General features: G+C 43.0%; 3 protein-coding genes across 3 annotated transcripts in view; 2 read left to right on the top strand and 1 right to left on the bottom strand.

The window, feature by feature from the left end:
- The first annotated feature begins 1,843 nt into the window (after positions 1-1,843).
- vamp5 (vesicle-associated membrane protein 5) lies at positions 1,844-11,306 on the top strand. The gene is made up of 3 exons (XM_076994652.1): positions 1,844-2,031; positions 7,444-7,587; positions 10,325-11,306. The coding sequence occupies exons 1-3, from the start codon at positions 2,029-2,031 to the stop codon at positions 10,511-10,513; spliced, it is 336 nt and encodes a 111-aa protein (XP_076850767.1). The 5' UTR covers positions 1,844-2,028; the 3' UTR covers positions 10,514-11,306.
- A 144-nt stretch (positions 11,307-11,450) lies between these two features.
- Positions 11,451-14,436, top strand: rnf181 (ring finger protein 181). The gene is made up of 6 exons (XM_076994651.1): positions 11,451-11,606; positions 12,025-12,169; positions 12,284-12,417; positions 12,930-13,045; positions 13,126-13,200; positions 13,417-14,436. The coding sequence occupies exons 2-6, from the start codon at positions 12,084-12,086 to the stop codon at positions 13,474-13,476; spliced, it is 471 nt and encodes a 156-aa protein (XP_076850766.1). The 5' UTR covers positions 11,451-11,606; positions 12,025-12,083; the 3' UTR covers positions 13,477-14,436.
- Positions 13,888-21,364, bottom strand: part of tmem150aa (transmembrane protein 150Aa) — a 12,172-nt gene continuing 4,695 nt past the window's right edge. Inside the window, exons 3-8 of the mRNA XM_076994649.1 lie at positions 21,119-21,166; positions 20,947-21,033; positions 18,632-18,699; positions 18,298-18,425; positions 17,751-17,928; positions 13,888-17,175 (exon numbers count right to left, since the gene is read on the bottom strand). Coding sequence (XP_076850764.1) covers positions 16,877-17,175; positions 17,751-17,928; positions 18,298-18,425; positions 18,632-18,699; positions 20,947-21,033; positions 21,119-21,166 — 808 coding nt within the window. The 3' untranslated portion in view covers positions 13,888-16,876. The remainder of the gene's footprint in view (positions 17,176-17,750; positions 17,929-18,297; positions 18,426-18,631; positions 18,700-20,946; positions 21,034-21,118; positions 21,167-21,364) is intronic.

Below are 21,364 nucleotides of genomic sequence, written 5' to 3'. Positions count from 1 at the left end.
TGGTGGAATGCCTGTTTGTGAGGGAAAAGACTCAGCCGCCCTCTAGAAGGGTTTTTATTTCAGACATTTTCAATCTCAATGCTACAAATTCTTGCTGTAAAAACACTGCAAACTCAATTCATGTGTATAAACATAGGTGTGCAGACATCAGTGCTAAAGCACCACCAACTCTGCCCTTTATCAACGAAGGTGCCCTTTTGAAACTTCGGTGTTTTTTTTATTTTTTATTTTTATTAACATTTTACTGAGGTCTTTTGAAAACCTGAGCGATTAAAATCAATGCCCTGAAATGAGCCACCACCTTATAGCTTCCTTTAACACCAGATGCGCTGCAGCAGCAGTTCAGTTCAGCGAGTGGAAGGAAGCGTCTTCAGCACAGCACACACGGTCACAGATAGACTTCTTCTCCCGTCCCCACCAGCCAGGTCACATACACATCAAGTCAAATCTACCGTTTGACCTCTAGGCCCAACGTGAAATCATTTTCTTGTGCAATAAAATGTCTCATACAGCACCAAACTATTAAGCATTTTTAGCCGACTGGTCACCTGATAAACTCGCTCTAGCCCAAATCAATAAGCTAAACGTTTTCTGTTGTATAGGTTTTTGTTAGGCAACATAAATTAACACATTCATTTGTGAAAGAATGATTACCTGTGAAAAATTCCCATCTGCATTCATGTAATGACAACACTCAGTAGCCTATAACTCCTACTCCTACTTTTTTGGTCTTTTTACGGTCTTAATTGTAGGCCTATATTGATTTACCAATTCCAAAATATATGCAACAAGGCCTGCAAACAGTGGAGGGTAAACAGAAGTTAACTGAAGGACTTAACAATGACTGTATATAGTTAATATTGGATATGGATTTTATCAGTTGGCTGCGTGACTTTTTTCCATTGACAACTCACGTTTAGAGAATGTTACAAATAAAAGTCAAATTTCATTCAACATGTGTGTGTAATTTTTTTATAATGAAGTGTTCCACGTGCGCTAAAAAGTGCCCCCCTCCCAAAATGTCTGTCCACGCCACTGTGTATGAACAAAAGTGAACTTCATGTGAAGGTGAAGGGAAGGGTTGGTTTGTTGATTTTATGTAGGTTCACATGTAACTTGCATTAGTTCCATTACTCCAAATTCCTACAGAAAAGAGTTACAGTTACAGTTATTTAATTGTAAAAAATACTGCATTAACTTTTGTAATAGAATTTCTCCACGTTCTCAAAGTAAAACCATACACCTTTAAGTTTTATGTATTTTATCATGAGTTGCCAGAAAAGTGATTCTATTTCTATTCACTATAAGTATTTACTATAAATATAGAAATATATGCATATTGTAATTTAATACGTAATTTAACTGAAAGTAAAATTTCCGACAAATTTTAGACTTATCGCTTCTACATATGTTTTAACATTTTGGTGCATAGAACACATTTCTTTAAAACTTTTAACAACTGAACGGTAGATGCGTGGATCTTTTCGCCACCGGGTTATCGTAATACAATTAGCAGCCGCGCTTTACTTTATAGTAAGTCCCCGCTATGGTATAACTAAAGACAAATAACAACTGCGGATTGAGCTTTACAATCCTTTTAACTATGCATAACTGCTATTAATCATTTCTGAGTTTCAAACGTAATCTACTAAGACGGTTCTTTCATTTGCTCAGTTCAGCCTACAGAGCAGAAAAGACTTTTGATGAAACTTGATGGACGTCGACGGACGTGTAACCTCGTCGTCTGTGATTCTGCGCAAGGACTGCGCATTGTTGATCAGAGCATTCTGCGCAAGGACTGCGCACTGTTGATCATAGCTGACGCCGTAGTGCGGCAGGGAAAGTTGGCTTATAAAGACCGAGCACGGCGGATCCGTCTCACGGAGAGACCCGAACTTTAGTCAAAGCGCACGGAAATAAATATCAAAGAGAAACCAAGCATCTTCGGAAAGCGTCTGCTCTATTTCAGATGTTGTGTAGTCGATAAGTTAGGACAAACGCCTCCGAGAGTATTCAGTGAGTATAGATATGGTAAGTTTACTTTCTCCTCCGCTACACCCGTAGTGAAGTGTGAGCCGTCAACCTCCACCTGTACTCACTCTCTCTACTCTTCTGTTCTTTACTGACATTGCCTCCATATTGGTATTTTACGGCTGTGACCTCTTTAGTGAGTTGACCCATTTGTGCATATACTAAACAGAAAGTACATGTACATAATAAAAGAAACCTAACCAGAATATCAGTCAGAAACACACATGAAGAGACAACTTTATTTTTGGCACCAGCTATTACTTTGTGCCACCACGTAAGTGTTGAATGAAACTAGAAATCTAAAGTACACTATAGTAACATGTTTGAGGTTAGTGAAGTAATGAATGAATGAACTGTGAAAGTATGTGAAAGTATGACTCCCGAATCACAGCATTATATTATGGGGTAGCTGAACGTTGGGTGTGTTCCCATTGTGATGGCTTTTTAAGTGTGCTTTAATGGCAGTTAGTGAAAACATAAACACCTTGAAATAGGAAATGGAAGTGTGTGTGTGTGTGTGTGTGTGGGGGGGGGGGGGGGGGGGGGTTTCCAGAGCGTGTCTGATTTAGAAAGATAGATAGAGAGAGAGAGAGAGAGAGAGAGAGAGAAAGCAAAGGAAGCCATAGTGGGAAGTGAAGAGAGAGGTCTATCCTGCTATTACTCATTCAAATGGGGAGTTCCCAAATGAAACAGAATGAACTCAAGATTAACTCGGAAAACGTTTTTTTTTTTTTTGGTCATCTGTCACTGACACTTCAGTCTTAGAAAGGGTGTTTTCAGTGTTATGCGTCTGTTTCCTGTTATTGTGCCTGGGACCTCGTGCAGCAGCGTACGGCCCTGAGGTGGGTGCAGATGGGAAGTGTGGTGGTCGGGATGTCCGTTCATCTCCCGCCTGCCAGCTTCCCAGCTCTAGGTTACCACTCGCTACCTCTGCTGTGACTCCTGTACCTTCTGCATCCTGTACAGAGCGCAGAGATTGGGGGGGTGTCAGGGCATGTATAATATATGTATTTCTTTGTCTTTGACGGAGACCGCTGGTCCCAAGACCGTCAGCATCTCGAAATGCTTCTGCGTCCATTCACTCGCCCACGTGTCTGTCACAATGGCGTCTTTGTGAGCGTTGGTGGCTTGTTTACTGGGGAAGGTCCCTGTTATCCTCTGTCCAGTGCTCAGTTCGTTCTGGAAATATTGCAGAGAGAGTACGAGAGGATGAGAGGAATAATGGAGAGAGAAGAGAGAGAGAGAGAGAGAGAGAGAAAAGCAGGAAGATAAGCAATAGAAGCATAAATGTTTGGCAGTACTCTACTGTGTATAGTTATAACACAGCAATTATATCATTAACTTCAAATTAAGATAGAGATTGTATGAGAGAGAGAGAGAGAGAGAGAGGGAGAGGGAGAGGTATGATTGCAGGGGCATGATTCCATGATTCCATGATTCCAGAGCTGCATTCTCTAGACAACTAGCCATCAGAATTCTCACACCTGGTGTGCAGTTCTTCCAAAAACAGAAGACTGACCTCCTCAATCCTGTTGAACTCCCACCCCACCTCACATGCTTCAGATAACAGTAAAGCTCAGATTATCGGCAGCTTTGGCAGTCAGGGCCACTTTATTTGAACCATGTGTTCATTTATCATCAGCTGGGCATTCATGAGGTGAATAGTTACCATCAGTTACCATCATGTTTTATGGACCTACCCATGGTCTTGTATTGTACTGATCCACAGTCTGCATTATTAGATGCGTAAGACTTCATCGAGTGTTCTAGTAAAACATTACTCGGAAATCACTTAATCAGTCAGGTCTCAACAAATATGCTTTGGGTTAATCTCCAAGGTAGTTAATCTCCAGTGTAAATTATTTCAAACAGTGAGACCTTGTAATTCTTCATCAAATGTTGACCTTCACGAACAGCAGGGTATTCTTAGGATTTATTTTAGCACTGAGGTATGTGCCCTATGTAAAAAAGAAAAGAGGAATTTAATTGTTTATTTGATGGGGTCCAGGGCTTTTACATGATAGGCTGAGATGGGATTCTAGAAGCCTAGAGAGGATGAAACCCTGTCAACGTTCCACGAAGCAGGACCACATGATATGTCTAAAGTACAAAGAATTATAAAGAATTAAGAAACATTGTGCTGAACCCTTGAAAAGACATGGCTTAACTGAAATGTTTTATGCTTGTTGGACCATGTGTAATACCGTCATTCATCAAAACACTCCCAGAACACACAGGCAGACTGTCCGAGGTGAAGGTTCATGTGCGTGTAGACGCAGAGGTCCACGCCTGGACCCTCAACACCACCTGTGCCTATCCCAGAAAGCCCAGCAACACCTTCACTTCCTGCATGAGATGAGGAAAGCAAGACTCCGGCTGTGTTCGAAATAGATTACTACATACTGGATACTGCATACTGGACTCAGTATACACTGGATACTGCATACTGGTCCTCGTAGTAGTATGCAGTACAGTTTCCAGTATGCGACAAAAGCAAAGCACACTACGGGGTCACGTGAACGTAGCGTTGCATGATGGGATGCAGTACACCACGAAGATAGCTCTGTTCGCGTACTGGAATATTTTGCGGAAGTAGTAAGTCATCCGGGTATGTTTCGCGTACTGGAAATTTTCATTTTGGTCACATACTGCATACGACATACTGATTTGGGGCTCGATCAGTATGCCAGTAGTATGTAGTAGACTATTTCGAACACAGCCTCCTTCTGTTTGGACCACCATCTCTAGAGGACAATAGAGAACATCCAGAGCAGCTGTCTCACAGGGCGACTGTGGGCACTGCATTGTGTCCTACAGGAGATCGTGGGAACAGCTATAAAATATCATATGAAAATATCATCAGGGTCTCTACCCACCATTACCTCATCCGGCCACAAGGCCTCCTGGATTGTGGGAGAACCCCACCTCTTTTACCACCTCTACACTTTCCTGGATTGTGGGAGAACCCCACCTCTTTTACCACCTCTCCACTCTCCTGGATTGTGGGAGAACCCCACCTCTTTTACCACCTCTACACTCTCCTGGATTGTAGGAGAACCCCACCTCTTTTACCACCTCTCCACTCTCCTGGATTGTGGGAGAACCCCACCTTTTTTACCACCTCTACACTCTCCTGGATTGTGTGAGAACCCCACCTCTTTTACCACCTCTACACTCTCCTGGATTGTGGGAGAACCCCACCTCTTTTACCACCTCTACACTCTCCTGGATTGTGGGAGAACCCCACCTCTTTTACCACCTCTACACTCTCCTGGATTGTGGGAGAACCCCACCTCTTTTACCGCTTCTCCACCCTCTAGTCCTCCAGTGGAAAATACCAGAGCATCCATGTCACCACTGGCAAATTCTGTGACCGTTTATTCACATAGGCAGCCAGAATACTGACTGCTACACCCAGTACTCCAACACTCCCCACCCACCTTGACTCTCACCTTCAGGACCATAACGACTCCTCCCGTCCCCCCCGGGAACGTTCACAGATCTTTCACACCTGCACCTACATCCTTGTTTCCCGCTCACACTTTTGTTCATGTTCACCGACCTTCTGAGATCGAGCCATCAAGCATGCATTAACCTGTTGCGCTTACTGGCATAACACGTTTATTCACTCTTATGCCCAAGAGTGACAGTAATGATAGAGAACCAGCTGTCACAGAACCTGAGACAAGTCCTAATATTAGACATTTTAAATGAAGAAACTATCTGTCTGATCTACATGTTCAGTTGAGCTCTCAATAGGACACACTGCACTCCTGTTTCACATTTTACTCTTGTCTCAGTTCTCCTGTCTGTTACTGAGTTTTATGCATATTATTCCTTTAAGTGATTATATGTCTTTATGTATTTCAGTTTAACTTTCACAGTGTTATTAGCATTATAGTCTCTGCATTATGGTCTCTGTTATTAGCATTATGGTCTCTCTGATACTTTTACTTGTAAAGTATGTAGAATTACCATATGTCATAGTTGTTCATTCACAGACGTTTGTACATCTGCAAAGTAGATTCTCCCCTGTTAGTGTGACATGAACCATTTTGGTACTGGTCCTGAGTACGGCCCAGGTGCCACATCTAAGATTGATGCTGGAACGACGTTGTTAGGAGCAGGGATGCAAGAATTCTGATACTGGCATCATTTACTTCGTTACTCATACTCGTTATCGCAAACGAGGCTCCGATACGCACATCCGATCGATACATTGTGCCTTACTCACGTTGCTGCGCTCATAAGCAGGAACTCGAAATGTCTGCGATCCGGAATTATTTCACAATCAGTGATGGAGACCAAAGCAGAATACAAACTGTCCTCTATGGAAATATCAAGATACGCAATGGTGAGTACATTTGAGGAAATACTCAAGACTCGGGATATTCCTAACCATTCTGTCCATGTCCATTTAGCGTGACAATGCTAAAAACATGATCAAAGCAATGGCAGAGGCTGTACTGCCTCGCTTTTCACACTTCAGCTGTCCGTAAACGGGCGTCTGCTCGTACAGCGGAGGGTTGCTGTCGGACACAAAATTTTTGGGGATTTCAGACATTCTGCTCTGGCGTATTCACCTCAGAAAACATTCAGTTACAACTCAACTAGCCAATTAAACGTCTCCAGCAAGATGTGAAAACACGGTGGAACAGCACATTCAGTCCTGGAACAGCACACAAACACTGAAAAATGTATGTTGATTTCAAAAAGATAAATGAACTGTTTCACTGCCTTATTTGACATTAATAACCACAATATTACGCAATGCTCAGCAATGTATCGGCAAGTACAAACACACACGTACTCGCAGAGGTGCCTGTCAATTTAACTTAATTCGATGAAGTTCAACTTTGATCAATACTAATGTGTAACATTTTAACCATATTGCCTCTGTGGTGTCATTGCTGCCAGCTTCCAGTCCTGGACATGGAAGTAGTAATGTACAGTGTGACGTGTGATCCTCCCAAAGACGTAGGGTTGAGCCTGTTTCAGCGGTTTCCTAGAGAGACTGGACAGTGTCCACAATGGCAAACAACATCAAGCTGTTGAGAGTGTCCTTGCTGCCCAGCTTTGCACATAAAACTGAAGATGCGGTGAAGCCAAATCGGTTTTATTTTCAGCTGCGTACGTAATTCCAGGCTGAGCTGGAGTGAAACTGATTTGCGAAACCTTGTTTGTAAAAGATCTGATGTTAAGAGGAGTTTACACGCTAGGAGCCAAAACCTTCTACATAATGCATTCATAAATGACAAAAAGGATTTATCTCACAGTGAGCCTAGTCTCTCATATGTATTACTGATCAGTTTTTGCCACATACTTTGCTACTAGTCCGAGTTCCAGTCCTGCCCCAATTAGCCCCGCCCCTCTGTTACCATGGTAGCTGACGCCTAATGCTCTTTGTTGCAGGAGAACGGGCATGGGCGGCTGCAACGGATGCATGAGGAGGTGGAGGATGTGCGGGTCATAATGCTGGACAACCTGGACAAGGCGGAACAGCGCGACGTCGGCCTGAAGGAGCTGGAGAATAGATCCACCGAGCTCCAGGAGAAGGTGAGGCTTTCTCACTGGTGCCTGTCACATCCGCACACGCCTTATTGTTAAATGAATTTTCAGCCGTGTGAGAAAGTCCTGCCCCGGCTCATCTGGGATGCGGACAGTTTCACTTTAATTGGTCCAGTTCATGGTGTGACCACGCCCTTTTATTACGTGAGCCCTCAGGTGAGAAAGTCTTGCTATCAATGCCACTATCAATAGTTTCATGAGCGGTATAATGGTGCCACATCCAGATATCTTTGTGGTAATGAAGATGTTAATCAATTATTCAAGTTATTAAGAATTAACACCACAGACTAAGGTGCAAGGTGAACGTATCCATAGTAGTATGTGAGTACATTTTTATATTAATTATTTTTATTAGTTTTTCTCAGTCGATTTGGTACATTTCTCACATCATGATTTACATTTGCATCACAACAAGTGTATTTCTCAAAACTCAATGAAATACCTGCAAAATTTTACTCAAAATTCTTTATTTTTGCTTCAAAAGTAAATATTTAGGTCATTCAATTTGTCAGTGCCATCAGAATATCTAGTCTGTGTGCCATTGCCTATGAACAAGTCAGTCACAATACTCATGTTGTCAGTGCAACTATAAATCACAGTCAGTGCAGACTAAGTATATTCTGAGACAAACTAGCTAAGCTTTTAATTTCAAGAACGCTGCACCTGTGGTATATCAAATTAAGCAATACATGTTACACACAAAATACAAACTTACACAGAACACAAAGCTACACATGACTGTATGTGGGAGACTGATAGTAATAAATTGGACTGCAATAAAATTTGTACAGCTATATTGTTTGGCTGTATTGTTCGCACTGCAATTTGTTGACAAAAACAAATCTGATTGAAATTCAGAAAAGACAGACAACTGACTGGAAAAACTGCTAAATTTGAAACTTACTCTACACATTCAAAACAACCTGAGCACATACAGCCTCCTCTTGTCGAGGTGTGAGAATGGAACCTCTGCCCCCCTATGAGCTAGTCTTGATATCCTATATGGTATAAGAATGCAAAAATGCAAAACAAAATTTGAATACAATAACATGTCAGAATTTGTCAATGTGCAGCATTACAGTAGAGAGCACATTTCTGAATTACATACATGTTTTGTCTATGAAATGTTTGAACGATTGAAGACACAGTTGTTCTTCCAATATTCAGCTGCACCCAACGACCAGCTTCAGCCATTGTAAGACCATGACTTACATGTAAAACATGGTCCACAATAGTTTCAGTGTTTTGTCCCCTCTGCCTTACACCACAGTCTTACCCCTCTACACCACACAGTCTTACCCCTCTACACCACAGTCTTATCTCTCTACACCACACAGTCATACGCCTCTTCCTGGCTGTTCACCCTATACATGGCCTCGTGTTTCCATTATGAGACTTTGTGATACTGCAGTGTTTAGCATCTATAAATGTTTGCCAATTACAATAAAGGTTCATGAGACGCACCTCTGACCTTTGGTTGAGACCATTGGTTGATCTAAACCTTTACAAATTCTCACATTTTGAAAAAAATGACTTAAGCAATTGATAATGCAAAAAACAACAGACAATTGTCCAAGTCCATTTGCAAAATGTACAGAAGCATTTGCAAAATGAGAAATGCAATTGTGATATGCACAAGTGACAAGGAGATGTGGAGACTGAATGAACAGTTTTGAGAATTTCAATTCTGATCTGAGAAATGAACCAAATCTACTGAGAAAAACTGTAATGTTATCTGTAAACAAAGCAAGCAGTAGTGCTTTGCCTGTGGCATTTACAGCTAACCCAGGCTTGGAAGAATCTACTTGACCTCTAAAATAATAATAATAATGTCATTTTTCCATGACTGCAAGCTATATAGTGCTTTCACAAAAAACATTCATAAACAGTGCATTATCACATGGATTCTACATGTAATTTTTAAAACTAATTTTGTTTTTTATGTTATATAACTGCTTGATTTTTAATTTCAGTCTGTTTATAGACGTTATGGGGAGAGACGAGTCCCGGGGAAGTATTGCTGTTTTCTTTGGTGGTTCTTTGTTCTCTGGTGTGAGTTCATCCCCGTTAGCCAGACTGGGTCACATCCTCACTCAGGGTTTGTTTGTACTCTGTGTTGCCATTGTGGTTGTGGACAGCAGTCTGGTCTGTCGGGCTGAGAATCAGGAAGACGTCTGGACATAGCAATCATGTCTGGCTGTCCCCTCACTTCACTACACTTGGTGAACGCTTCCAATGTTCCACACAGACAGTAATGACAAAAAAACTGCAGGAAATATATCGGAGTCTATAAATACACCCTAGGTGTGGTTTTGGAGGTAAATAGAATGTATAATTTACATCCTGATTTAAATTTATGGGGGTTAATTTTAGAAAGCTATTTCCTTTAGTGAAGACATGAATGAAATGAACGTCTGGCTCAAGGTCTTTCTGTGCAGGTGGGTGTGTTTGTGTCTGTGCACTCATAGTGTGTTTTTGTCACAAGCTGAGGTAGCAAGGTCACTTATTTTCCAGATCACACCCTGCATGACATGATATACAGAAGCGCATGATTCCAGGTGGTCCCAGTCATTTAATATTACATCGTTTAATGCTTATGACAGATTGTACTGTTGTCCCGTTGAAAATTACCAGTAGCGGCAAATCATTTAAAAGACCTCTGATGTTGTGTTGTGATACTGAATGAGTGAATAATACGCAGGTGTCTTGTTGGATTGTTTTACAGAGCAAGGTGTTTGTCAAGACGGCAGGACAAGTGAAGCAGAAGACGAGGTGGGAGAACAGGAAGTACAAGATCCTGGGCATTGTCGTCGCTGTCATCGCCGTCGTCATCATCATCATCATCGTCTTAAGTCAGGTGTTGCCTAGCAGCAACAGTACGCAAGGCAACAGTATGCAAGACACTTCTGGTTAAGAGGCTGCAGGAGAAGAGGAGACGCTGAACCAATGATCGGACGTCTGCTAGACGCTCCACTGCATCGAACCTGCCGCTTCAGATGTTCAGGAAGTCGGTTTTCACTTTTGTTCAGGAATCCGATATGTGCCATGTCTGTGAGACTGTGGTTTTTATGTACATGTGGTGTGGGCCTTCTGTGTGATATTCCCCAGAGGTGTGCATGTTTCGGTGTGAATTACCCCAAAGGTGTGCATGTTTCAATGTCTGAGCTACTGATGCTGCTGAAATGGTACTTGCGCAAACCCAATGCTGCTTGTGCCACCGTGTTTGTAACATGAAATCCTGGCTGTTATGTTTTTGTCAGGGTAGTCTACAAAACATTTGGAGCAGACAAATCTTAACTAGCCTGAGCTGAAGGTGATGAACACTCAACCATTGTTGTAGAATATCAAGAGGTGCATATCTGTTGTTTGGGCACTGAAATGGTAGATGTTATACCTTAACTCATTAAACTGAAGAAATAAAGTTGTGTACTCAGCAAAAATAAATTTTTGTTGCAAGTGATGTGGGATCCCTGCATCATTTCCCCAGTTGAATTAATTATGTTTCTAAAGCCTTATGTAAGACAATTATTAAAGCCATTAAGAGCTATCTTACGTTTCTTAAATTTGACCTTGATTGTAATGAGTTTTCATTTGAAATCCATGCTGCTGAAAAGCATTTGATTTGTGATTTTGTATTTTGGAAGCTGCCTGTCTGTAAGAGTGATGTTCTATTTTGCCTTAATATAAAGTGCAGTTTTTGCCAACTATCTCGTTGTAGTGGATGTTTCTATAACAATTCAAACAGTTGCTTTTAATACCATATTTAGACTTAAAACTATATTTGTCTTATTTACTACGCTGGTTTCCTTAGTATGAGTGGAATACGAAGAACGAAACTAAGAAACTACGGATTAAACACCAAACATTGAACGCACGCGCAAAGCACACGTGGCTCGCGAGCGACCTCTCGTGCCACACGCGCCGTTGCGTCACACCGGAAGTGGTAACAGATCCGAGTCGTTTATGATGACAGCGCAGGGTTAGCTGAACTTTCGGTTTAGCACAAGGTACGTCCCGTTTTACACACACACACGGGAACATATGAGAAAAACGGTTGCAGCTCTACTCGTTTCGAGACGACGCTGTTTTTTAGTCTCCTAGCTTGCGTTGTTTAGACAACTTCTGAATAGTACAGCTAGCTACGTTAGCTAAGTTAACGTACATGGGATCAACATAGGCGGATATGTTACCTAGGTTACCTAGCTAGCCGGCTACTGTTTGAGTGTTGCTAACTTAAGTCCATATGTTAAATAAATTCTGTTTACCTTTTTACTTTAGTTGGGTGGGCAGGTGAAACACTCCACTCGCTCGAAAATTTTGAGTGGTTTAATGGTCTAAAAAGGCAGAAGTCACGTCGGAAGTGTCAGCTAACCCAGATCATGTTAGCCGGCTAACTTAAACCCGCTCTCTCCTCACCTCCCTTAGGTGGACTTCACCTGCTTAAGAAGCGAGTTAACCCTAGATCGACCAGTCCCCGGACCGGAATGACGTCGTACTTCGACGAGCACGACTGTGAGCCCACGAACCCCGAAGAGCAGTACCGGCAGAACGCGCTCCTGGAGCTGGCCAGGTCCGTACACCTTCACTCTCCTGCCATCTTCCTACGAGATGGGGCTGGAACAAGCGGTGCTAGATTGTGAGGAAGAAGGTGGTAGAGCTTCACACGCTGGGCTTTGCACGCTAGGTCTCTGATGCAGGGTTTGGAAATAGACTCCGGGTCGTTGGATGTTTCTGACTGGGACCAGCGTCTTCCACCTCCCGCGGCGAGGGCGGTGGTGCAGAGTCTGGCCCTGGTCGTCATATCCCCCCAGCAAGCAGGTAAGGTCCACCACCCACGCCTGCGCTGCGGAGAAACGCCTGGCAGGTGAGCATTGCAATCAGCAGGGTTTCTCAGTAAGCCTTACAGCACAAGCCCAAAGTGTGCGTTCCACTTATTTCTTATTTGGATGGTGTTAACTTTTGATTAAATTCTGCTTGCTCTGTGAAGTATTCCAATGTATCAGACGAACCAAATGTCATTTTTTTCCTGATGGAAACAGCAGAAAATGTAATTAGAAAAAGAAGAGAAACCTGATTGTGCATGCTCACTGCAAGGGTTTGTTTGTTTGTCATGTAGGTCTGTTATGAAGATCATGTTCAGTGTGGTTGAGCACATGGAAATTTTACCTGTAGTGAGTGCAAGGGGCGGTTTGAACCAGTTCTATCCGCTGGGTCTGTGGCTGGTGGTTAGAGTCCGTGCCTGGCGTGCACAAACACACACACACACACACACACACACACACACACACACACACACACACCTTCCGGTCTCTCTCGGTCTCCGTGTCCAGACAGGGGTGTGAAGTGTCCTGTGTGCCTACTGGAGTTTGAGGAGCGTGAGACGGTGCGGCAGATGCCATGTAAACATCTCTTCCACTCCAGCTGCATCCTGCCCTGGCTCGGGAAGGTGAGAGACGACCCGACGCCCTGAAGAACCCGTGGGGTCACGCCTAAGCTAAGCTAACCGCTTTTATCATTGATCTGCAGACCAATTCATGTCCGTTGTGTCGATTCGAACTGCCCACTGACAACCCAGACTATGAAGAGCATAAAAAAGATAAGGTGAGAGTAGTTTTATAATGGCACTCGTAATTTTATGATAATGTAATTCTGGTTTTGGGCACTACGTCATCAGTCTTGTAAAGTTGGGATGGTGACATTCACGTAAATACGGATTAGAGTTCAGGACCCCAGGAACTGTCTTGGGGTCTTTCTCCTTGCTGCTGCCGTCAAACATTAAGACCACTAATCTCCCATCTGTGTCCTTGTGCTGTGCAGGAGCGGAGAAGACAGAGAGAACATCGGCTGGAGGATCTGCATGGAGCCATGTATACATGACCGTGTTACCACAAACACACACACACACTTTAGTCACAGGGCTTCTTTGATATCCTGCCTTGTCATATATGTCTGTCATTATGCAACGTTTGGTTCATAGACCAAGAAAGGACCATGCTGTGAAAGTGAGATTTTCCTTCTACTTGAAAGCAATTTGCTATTTAAAAACATGTAAAGGTTACATTTTGTATGCAAAAGCACAAAGTGTTATTTGTCTAAACTTTTAAATATAGATTCGACTTCTTTTAATATTTGTTTTAATGTTCACACAAACACAAAATCGCAGAGGAAAGCTGGCATCATCATCCTCACTTTCTTCATCGCTTTACTCCGACCCTTTAACGGCATTTAAAGTGCAGATTAAAAGACAGGATAAAAAAATCGAGGGGATGCTTTTTGGCTGCTGCAAGCTAGATGTGACCTGGAGGGTTCAAACCGCACTCTTCCAGGAATTGTGTCCGAGTCCTCAAAAACATCTGGACGACATCTTGCGTGAGTGGGCTTTATTCGATTCTGTGCTGACAGGATACTCTTAACATATTTGGAAACTGTTAATTACCTGCTTGGCCCATAACGGCACCATTAATTTACACAAGGTCAAGAAGTTGAGACCTGTTACCGGACTCACTCTTATCTGGGCCTGATCTGCATCCGCTGTGTTATAAACTAGCAGTGCCATTAGCACATACTGAGACTGAGTAGGAGGCCAAAAGGTGCTGATAGAGGGACTGACTTCCCTTCACCTCACACGGTCCTGCCTAAATAAGACCATCTAGAATAAAAGTCCCTATCAACTACTAAAGGAGACAGAGGTGTGTGTATACATATATTCTTGTTTATTGTCACTTTTTTTTTTACTGTAATTGAATATAAATCTCTGATCAAAGAAAATCATTGAAATGATACATAAATCTTACTTATTTACATAAGTGATTTAAAAAATAAAAAATATTCTCTGCATTGCTTTTTTTATTTCAGTTTTGGAGTTTGAACCTCACTTCTCACCATCCTGTACTACAAGCATTCATGCTGATAAAAAATATGTCCTCATCTTTCAAAGGCATCTGAAAAATAACTCCTGTGTGGAGAGGAAACATACATACGGCGCTACCTTCCTGTCAATCAGCCTGTTGGTGTTCTTCCTCAGTGTGATCATTAGGAATCGATTGAACCGCCTTAAAATGGGCCATGAGTTTTCTGTAAATCAACTGGCAGGCACTCAGCTCCGAGTAATACAGTTGATGTTGCTAGGACGATGAGCAAAGCAAAACAACTATGCTCCAGAGGAATTTTGGGAGGTTTTACGAAGCACACTCAGTTCTCCTAATCACCAAAAAAAAAAAAACCTTCTTAAATCTAGGTAAACAAAACGCATGCAAGGGGGACCTAAAGCAATGCTGGCAGGAGTGAGGCGACCTTTGACCTTTACAGAAGTGAAAAGGCTGTAAAGTTATGTAACAGTTAAACACAGTTAGGAAGCTATTCTTCATGTTCCCTGCTGGACTGCAGCATTGCTAAAATGGTGTCACTCAAAGGGAGCACTCCGGTCTCAAACAGACATGAGGAGTGTGATGTTGACCAAAGACTACACGGTTATTTAGTGTGAGCTCAGGTCTGAGTCTACTTCTCTTCCACACGGCCAAGCTGAAGAGATTGGCCACGCGCCAGTTACAGACCTCATGGTCGTCCGGTAGCCACACGGGTAAATGTAAACACATTGTGAGAATACTTCACTGATGTTGGCTGTGGAGTGCTGAGTAGTGGCTCAAAAGTAATAGTGCTGAAAGCTATTCATGTTGCTAACATTTTGGTTTGAATGTAGTGGTGACTAAATCCATACAGTCCTGAGTAAATGCAACAGGCTTGTTTACACCCAAGTTTTTGAACTGGATCAAAAACTACAAGTAGCTTTACACTGTGGTTAGATCTGGTTTGAATGGAAATCCACTGGAGCTGCACTGTGGCTGTCGGGCAGGTGACGGGAGATTACAGCCCGAACAAGTCCCATGTCAGAACATTCAACCATGGTTTCCTAGGAACCAACCAGGAGACCGCTAAGATTCTAGGGCTCAGGTGGACCACAGTACTGGTAAACATGACTGTTGACCGTTGGCACTGCCCTTCGTGACACTCGGGTCTCCTAGTGGCTACGCGGGAAAAATCCCAACACTTGATGAACGGAGCTGCTTTGGTTAGCCCGACTTCACTATGAACATGGCAACAATGTGAATGTCCAAGAGACAAAAAGCACTTGCCAAAGGCAAAAGAAAAAAAAAAAAAACCAGGTCAGAACGGCCTCATTATTATACAGAATATAGACCGTGTGATTTTTAAAGCCAGAAGAAAATATGTAACTTTAGGGAATAGAGAGGTATGGAAAGATATGGACACTTATGAATCATGTGACTCTTGACCTATAATACAGAGAGGAAATGAACTAGAGAAAAGAAAAAAAAACCAACCGGCAGACAAGTCATGTGACTTATAAATCAGTGGTTACTGATAACCCAAAGAAAATGGCTATCTGATTTATAGGCATGAGCAAGAGCTTTGGCAAGCAAAAAAATATATATAACGTGCTCAGTCTCACAATGGGAAGCTATTGTATTATCAAGTTTGACTTCCTCATATTGTTCTACTGAATGTGCGCGCAAGTCAAGCTCAGATACGTCCTGCAACAATTTAGAAACTACATCCATCACCCCTCATTCTTTCAGAGTAGGGGACCTCTAATTAATGCGCTACAAATAAGCATTTAAAAAGACAGAAGAAATGAAATAAAAACGTTTCATTATGATTTCATTCATTGTGTAACGTGCAAAAAAAATTCCTTTTACCAAGCAGGAGGTTGGCCATACAGTACAGGAGAGAAAGACGTCTCCCTTGTGCAAACATGACAGTTAAAAAAAAAAACCTCTACAATCTACAATTGGGGCAACAACGAATCCCAAGAACCACTTCTGAACTTCTGAAACAAAATTGAAACTGACTTTGACATCACGTAAAAAAACAGCTGAAATAAAAAAGTGTAGCCAGAGTTGTTTGTGTTTGGCCCGAATGCCTCTGGGGGGGTCAGGTCAGCATAGCAGGGTCAAAAGCTGGAGGGAGGGTGATGAATACTACGGTGTCCACGGCGCTGAGGAATCCGGGCGGTGAGACTAGTCCGGGCAGTGGTGGAGAAAACCCTGAGGTGCGCGGCACAGTGGAGTCCCTGCTCCACTCCGGCTAGTTCGGGTTGACCACTAATTACCCGCTTTTCAGTAGGCGTGTCCAAGCAATCAATCCACTAAGCTGTATGATGCCCAGGTACTAGAGTAGTGAAACTCATTGCTTGTGAAGTATCTGTTTTTAAGTTTTAGGCAGCACCACTCTGTGTGTGTGTGTGTGTGTATGTGTGTAACTAAAGCATAGCTATGCTCTCCGGTGTGCAATTCAGATGTGTGGAGGTGCTGCTCCCCCCTGGTGACTTCAGCCCCTTTGTAGCCCCACCCCCAAGACCTCTGGACCCGCCCCCGAGGATGACCCCGGCCCCGTGGGGAAGGTTCCGCTGGAGGCCGGCCAACATGGTCTCGCTGGTGACGGTGCCGAACTCGTAGGTGAAGGTGCCATAAAAGACGAGGATGACCACGGTGAAGACCCACTCGCAGATGGCAGCGGCATGCTGCAGGACGAAGCTCTCGTGGATGAAGAAGATTCCACCTGAGATCAGCGGTTAGGGAACACAGTAGTGACATCATGCTGCTTACCACCAGCGCGCTTTGTTCTACAGGTCTGAATTATATATGAATTAGTCATGTGCAATTAGTCGTTTGGCAGGCTCGCTTATCTAGAGCAACTTAAATATTTACCAGTATGACAGTACGTGTGATCCCTGGGAAAGGAACCATTGTGTTACTAGCACCATGTGAAGCATAGGGGCTGGAACGCACAACCTCATAAAAACCCCTCACCTGACATGTTCCAAATGTAGTTTAGTGTGTCCTAAATGTAGTTTAGTGTTCTAAATGTTTTATGGTGTGTTCTAAATGTAGTTTAGAGTGTTCCAAATGTTCTATGGTGTGTTCTAAATGTAGTTTAGAGTGTTCCAAATGTTCTATGGTGTGTTCTAAATGTAGTTTAGAGTGTTCCAAATGTTCTATGGTGTGTTCTAAATGTAGTTTAGAGTGTTCTAAATGCTGAGAGAAGACTGCAGCCAATTTTGTTCTGCATTTTTTGTTCTCAAATTTTCATTGGGAAAAAGCCCGGTTGGCAAAAGCCCTGCACTGGAAGGATACTGAGGACAAGAGAGATGAGGGATCCGGCGGCCAGGGCGACCCGCACATGGGCCATCCAGTAGTCCAGCGTGGTGACGGCTACGCGATACGTCAGCACGCACTGCAGGCACACGAACAGCAGGCCGGCGGGGAAGGCCACGCCCGCTCCCACGTAGTGCAGGGTCTTAGCGTGGTCCACCTGCACACGCAGCGGGTGGGAGGCTCGTTAGCAGAATGCCTTAATTGATCATGACATTGATTAAGCCTTAAACCAATTCTGGACACAGATTATGTCTAAGGTTAGTGAGGATATATCATGGACGGCTTTCTAAAAGTCAGCAATAGGCACCTGTAAATAAAATCAACTGACATATGAATTGTCATATTGCTACATCAGAAGATCCTTCTAAATATTCATAGTGCCTTCTGCACATGGCCTTGTGCTGGTACCACCACTGGATCGATGAGCTGCTGGTTCTGGAGGCCTGCAGCAGGTATCTGAGGGCTATCGGGGAGGCACGAGGTCGTCATACAGGCGTTATAAAGGCTGCACAGTGGACACACCCACCTGGAAGTTGCCCACCATGACCAGTCCCACGGCGTTACTGAAGCCCGACACCAGGCCGCTGGTGTTTGTCCAGCAGTGGTGACTGTGCTCGATGATCTGAGCGTAGCGGAGGAGACACACCATAACCACTAGAGGGCGGCAGAGAGGCGGGGAGAGAGACGGAGAGGGGGAGAGAGAGAGAGAAACGGATATGAGCGGATGGTGGAAGCATACGACACCGGAGAAGATGAAGTGTGAATGGACTGATGCTGGAGGCCTGAGTCTGTTACTCGCCCCTGTATCACAGCTCCTCTGACAGTGTGTGTGTGTGTGTGTGTGTGTGTGTGTCCTTTACCCATGAAGGCTCCCACGTTCCCAATAAGGCTGAAGAGGCAGCTCTCAGGTGGATAGGACCCGCACTTACTGCAGCGTAAACCAGTAAACAGAACATTAAAACACCAGCATATTTAAAACAGACACCTCACGAACACACAGCACTACGACAGCACAGTAGTGAACACACACCATGCAGACACACACAGCTTTACGACAGCATGGCAGTGAGCACACACAACTGTTGCTAACTGGTTGCTTTGGTTGCCCAGTTTGGGTGAGTGTAAGTCGCTATTGTCTTACAGGGCGGTTAAGCACTTCAGTTCTCCACACTCAAACCCTCCCTCGTTGTCACCGTACCTCGTATGAAAGCGGCCCAAATAGGAATTGAAAATGTGTGTTTTTGACTGTTCACATTCATTGAAAAGTCAAACATGTCACCGATGGAGAACAGGAAAAAAAACACTTTAGCCTGCTATGTGAACATAGCCCAGCGTTAATGTGTATGTAGTTGGTTAATACTGTTAATGTGTGACTACAGTGTTATTATGTGTATTAGTGTGTATGTTGCAGTGTGTGACTACCAGTGTTGTGTATTAGTGTGTATGCAGACTCTTCTGTCTGTCAGTACCAGGGGTGGAAAGTAACTAATTACATTTACTCACATTGCTGTAATTGAGTACTTTTTATGAGTAATTTGTAATTTTCTGAGTAGTTTTTGAAATATGTAATTTTTACTTTTACTTGAGTAAATTTTGACCTAAGTAGTTTTACTTTACTGAGTAAAAAATATTGATGGTGAAAAATTAAATGCGGGCAGAAATGAAAACTTCTGAGTCCCGGAACTGAAAGCCAATTGCGTGGTCTTGCCTTGCGCGCACCCTGTCCATTGTCTCGTAATCAGGTCATAATCTGATGCTCTTTTTTTTCTTCTATCTATCAGGTTCTGTGGGATCCTGTGGACATTTTATTGTGAAAAGTGGAATCCTGTGAGCACTATATTTTGAATAGTTGGATCCTGTGAGCGTTTTAATAGTGGAATCCTGTGCATTTTGTTTTATTTTGAGATGTGGGATCCTGTGATCATTTTATATTTTATTTTGAGTTGTGGCATCCTGTGGGCATTTTATTGTGAATAGTGGGATCCGGTGGGCACTGTATTTTGAATAATGGATCCTATGAGCACTTACTTTTAAATTGTGGGATCCTATGAGCATTTAAAATTTTTTGATGTGGGATCCTGTGGGCATTTTATTGTGAGTAGTGGAATCTTGTTGCATTTTAGTTTGATTTGTGGCATCTTGTGGGCACTTAATTTTGTGTGGATTTTGTTTTTTGAATAATTTGTAATTTAAATTTCTTTATTTTTATCATAGTGTTGTCCGTTGGACAATAGAACTGAAAATTGTTTGCACTTTATGGTACAGGTTGTGACTGTCCTTGTGCTGTGAGGAAGTATGTTCCTGAGCTCAGCTGATCTTTTTGCAAGTGTGGATGTGCACTTAAATACACTTTGAAATCAATTAAAACAACTTGTGCTGAATTTGGTTCATGATTCGTCCATGCATTAAATAACTGAAAGTAACTAAGTAACGTTTACTCAAATTACATTTTAAATGAAGTAATTTTGTATTTTTACTCGAGTAAATTTTGAGATGGGTAATTTTACTTTTACTCTGAGTAGATTTTAGGCAAAGTAAAGATACTTTTAGTTAATTACAATTTTTCAGTACTCTTTCCACCTCTGGTCAGTACTATATACGAGTGTCTGCATGAGAGGGAACCATGGTGACATTTTGTGGCATTTAGATTTTAATATGTAAATATTAATATTTTCTATGGGGGAAAATCTGAAGGAAGAAAAGTTGCTATTAAAGTGGCTGCTGGGATTTTAGTTTGTTCTCTATACGAGTTGGTAAAGTGTGTGGCTGTTCGATAGACCATTGACTGAAGAGACCCGGGACTCGGTGAACCACAACTCAAAGCAACTCGCCCTCACATCATTAGCGTGGCAGGTTTCAGTGCGACAGGTGCTTATGGTCACTTCTTCCACTTGCTTGATTCAACGAAAGCAAATCAGCTTTGTAGTCAAATCACACCACAAAGGAAACCGCGACTGTGTAATCCAGAATATAATCACAGGTACATAATCCACAGATGTACATAATCTCACTGAGATTATGGATTGCGCTGCGGTCCATTTCCATGTCCAGAGATAAGATATCGGAACTGCTGATCACACCCATATGGGACAGCCTGTCTAAAAGAATGAAACTTTGCTAGCTATGCTGGACCTGCTCCCTCTGGTCCGATTCAGGGTACCCGTGTGGGCCTTACCTGATGAGCGGGATGTCTTGAATGGTACAGCACGTTTTGGGGAAGCCCGGTTTGGCTGTCTCCTCCGAGCACGTCGTGTTGTAGAACCTGTGGATGACAGCGTCTCTAAGCCGTTCTGCTGCACAGCATTTTGGGAGAAAAGTCTGATGTGAAATGCACCGAGAATGTTTACCAGTTTTCCACGGGACAAACGTGGTGGTTCATCACAGCCATAGCGTATCTACAGAAACAATGGATAAATAAGAGGTAACAGTGTAAGATACTGGATTTGACGAGGGGCCCTCAAGTACTGGGTCCAATACATCATACAGTATGTATGATGGTACAGTATGGATGCAATCAGGAATGATCAGAGTTGTATAATCTAGGTTCAGAAAGTAAAAGTCCTCACCAGGATTTTGCTCAGGCTTCCTGGACT

This window comes from Brachyhypopomus gauderio, unplaced genomic scaffold (genome assembly GCF_052324685.1).
Source record: "Brachyhypopomus gauderio isolate BG-103 unplaced genomic scaffold, BGAUD_0.2 sc154, whole genome shotgun sequence".
Taxonomy (NCBI): Eukaryota; Metazoa; Chordata; class Actinopteri; order Gymnotiformes; family Hypopomidae; genus Brachyhypopomus; species Brachyhypopomus gauderio.
The sequence above is the reverse complement of the archived record's forward strand: the minus strand, read 5'-3'. Positions and strand labels throughout refer to the sequence as shown.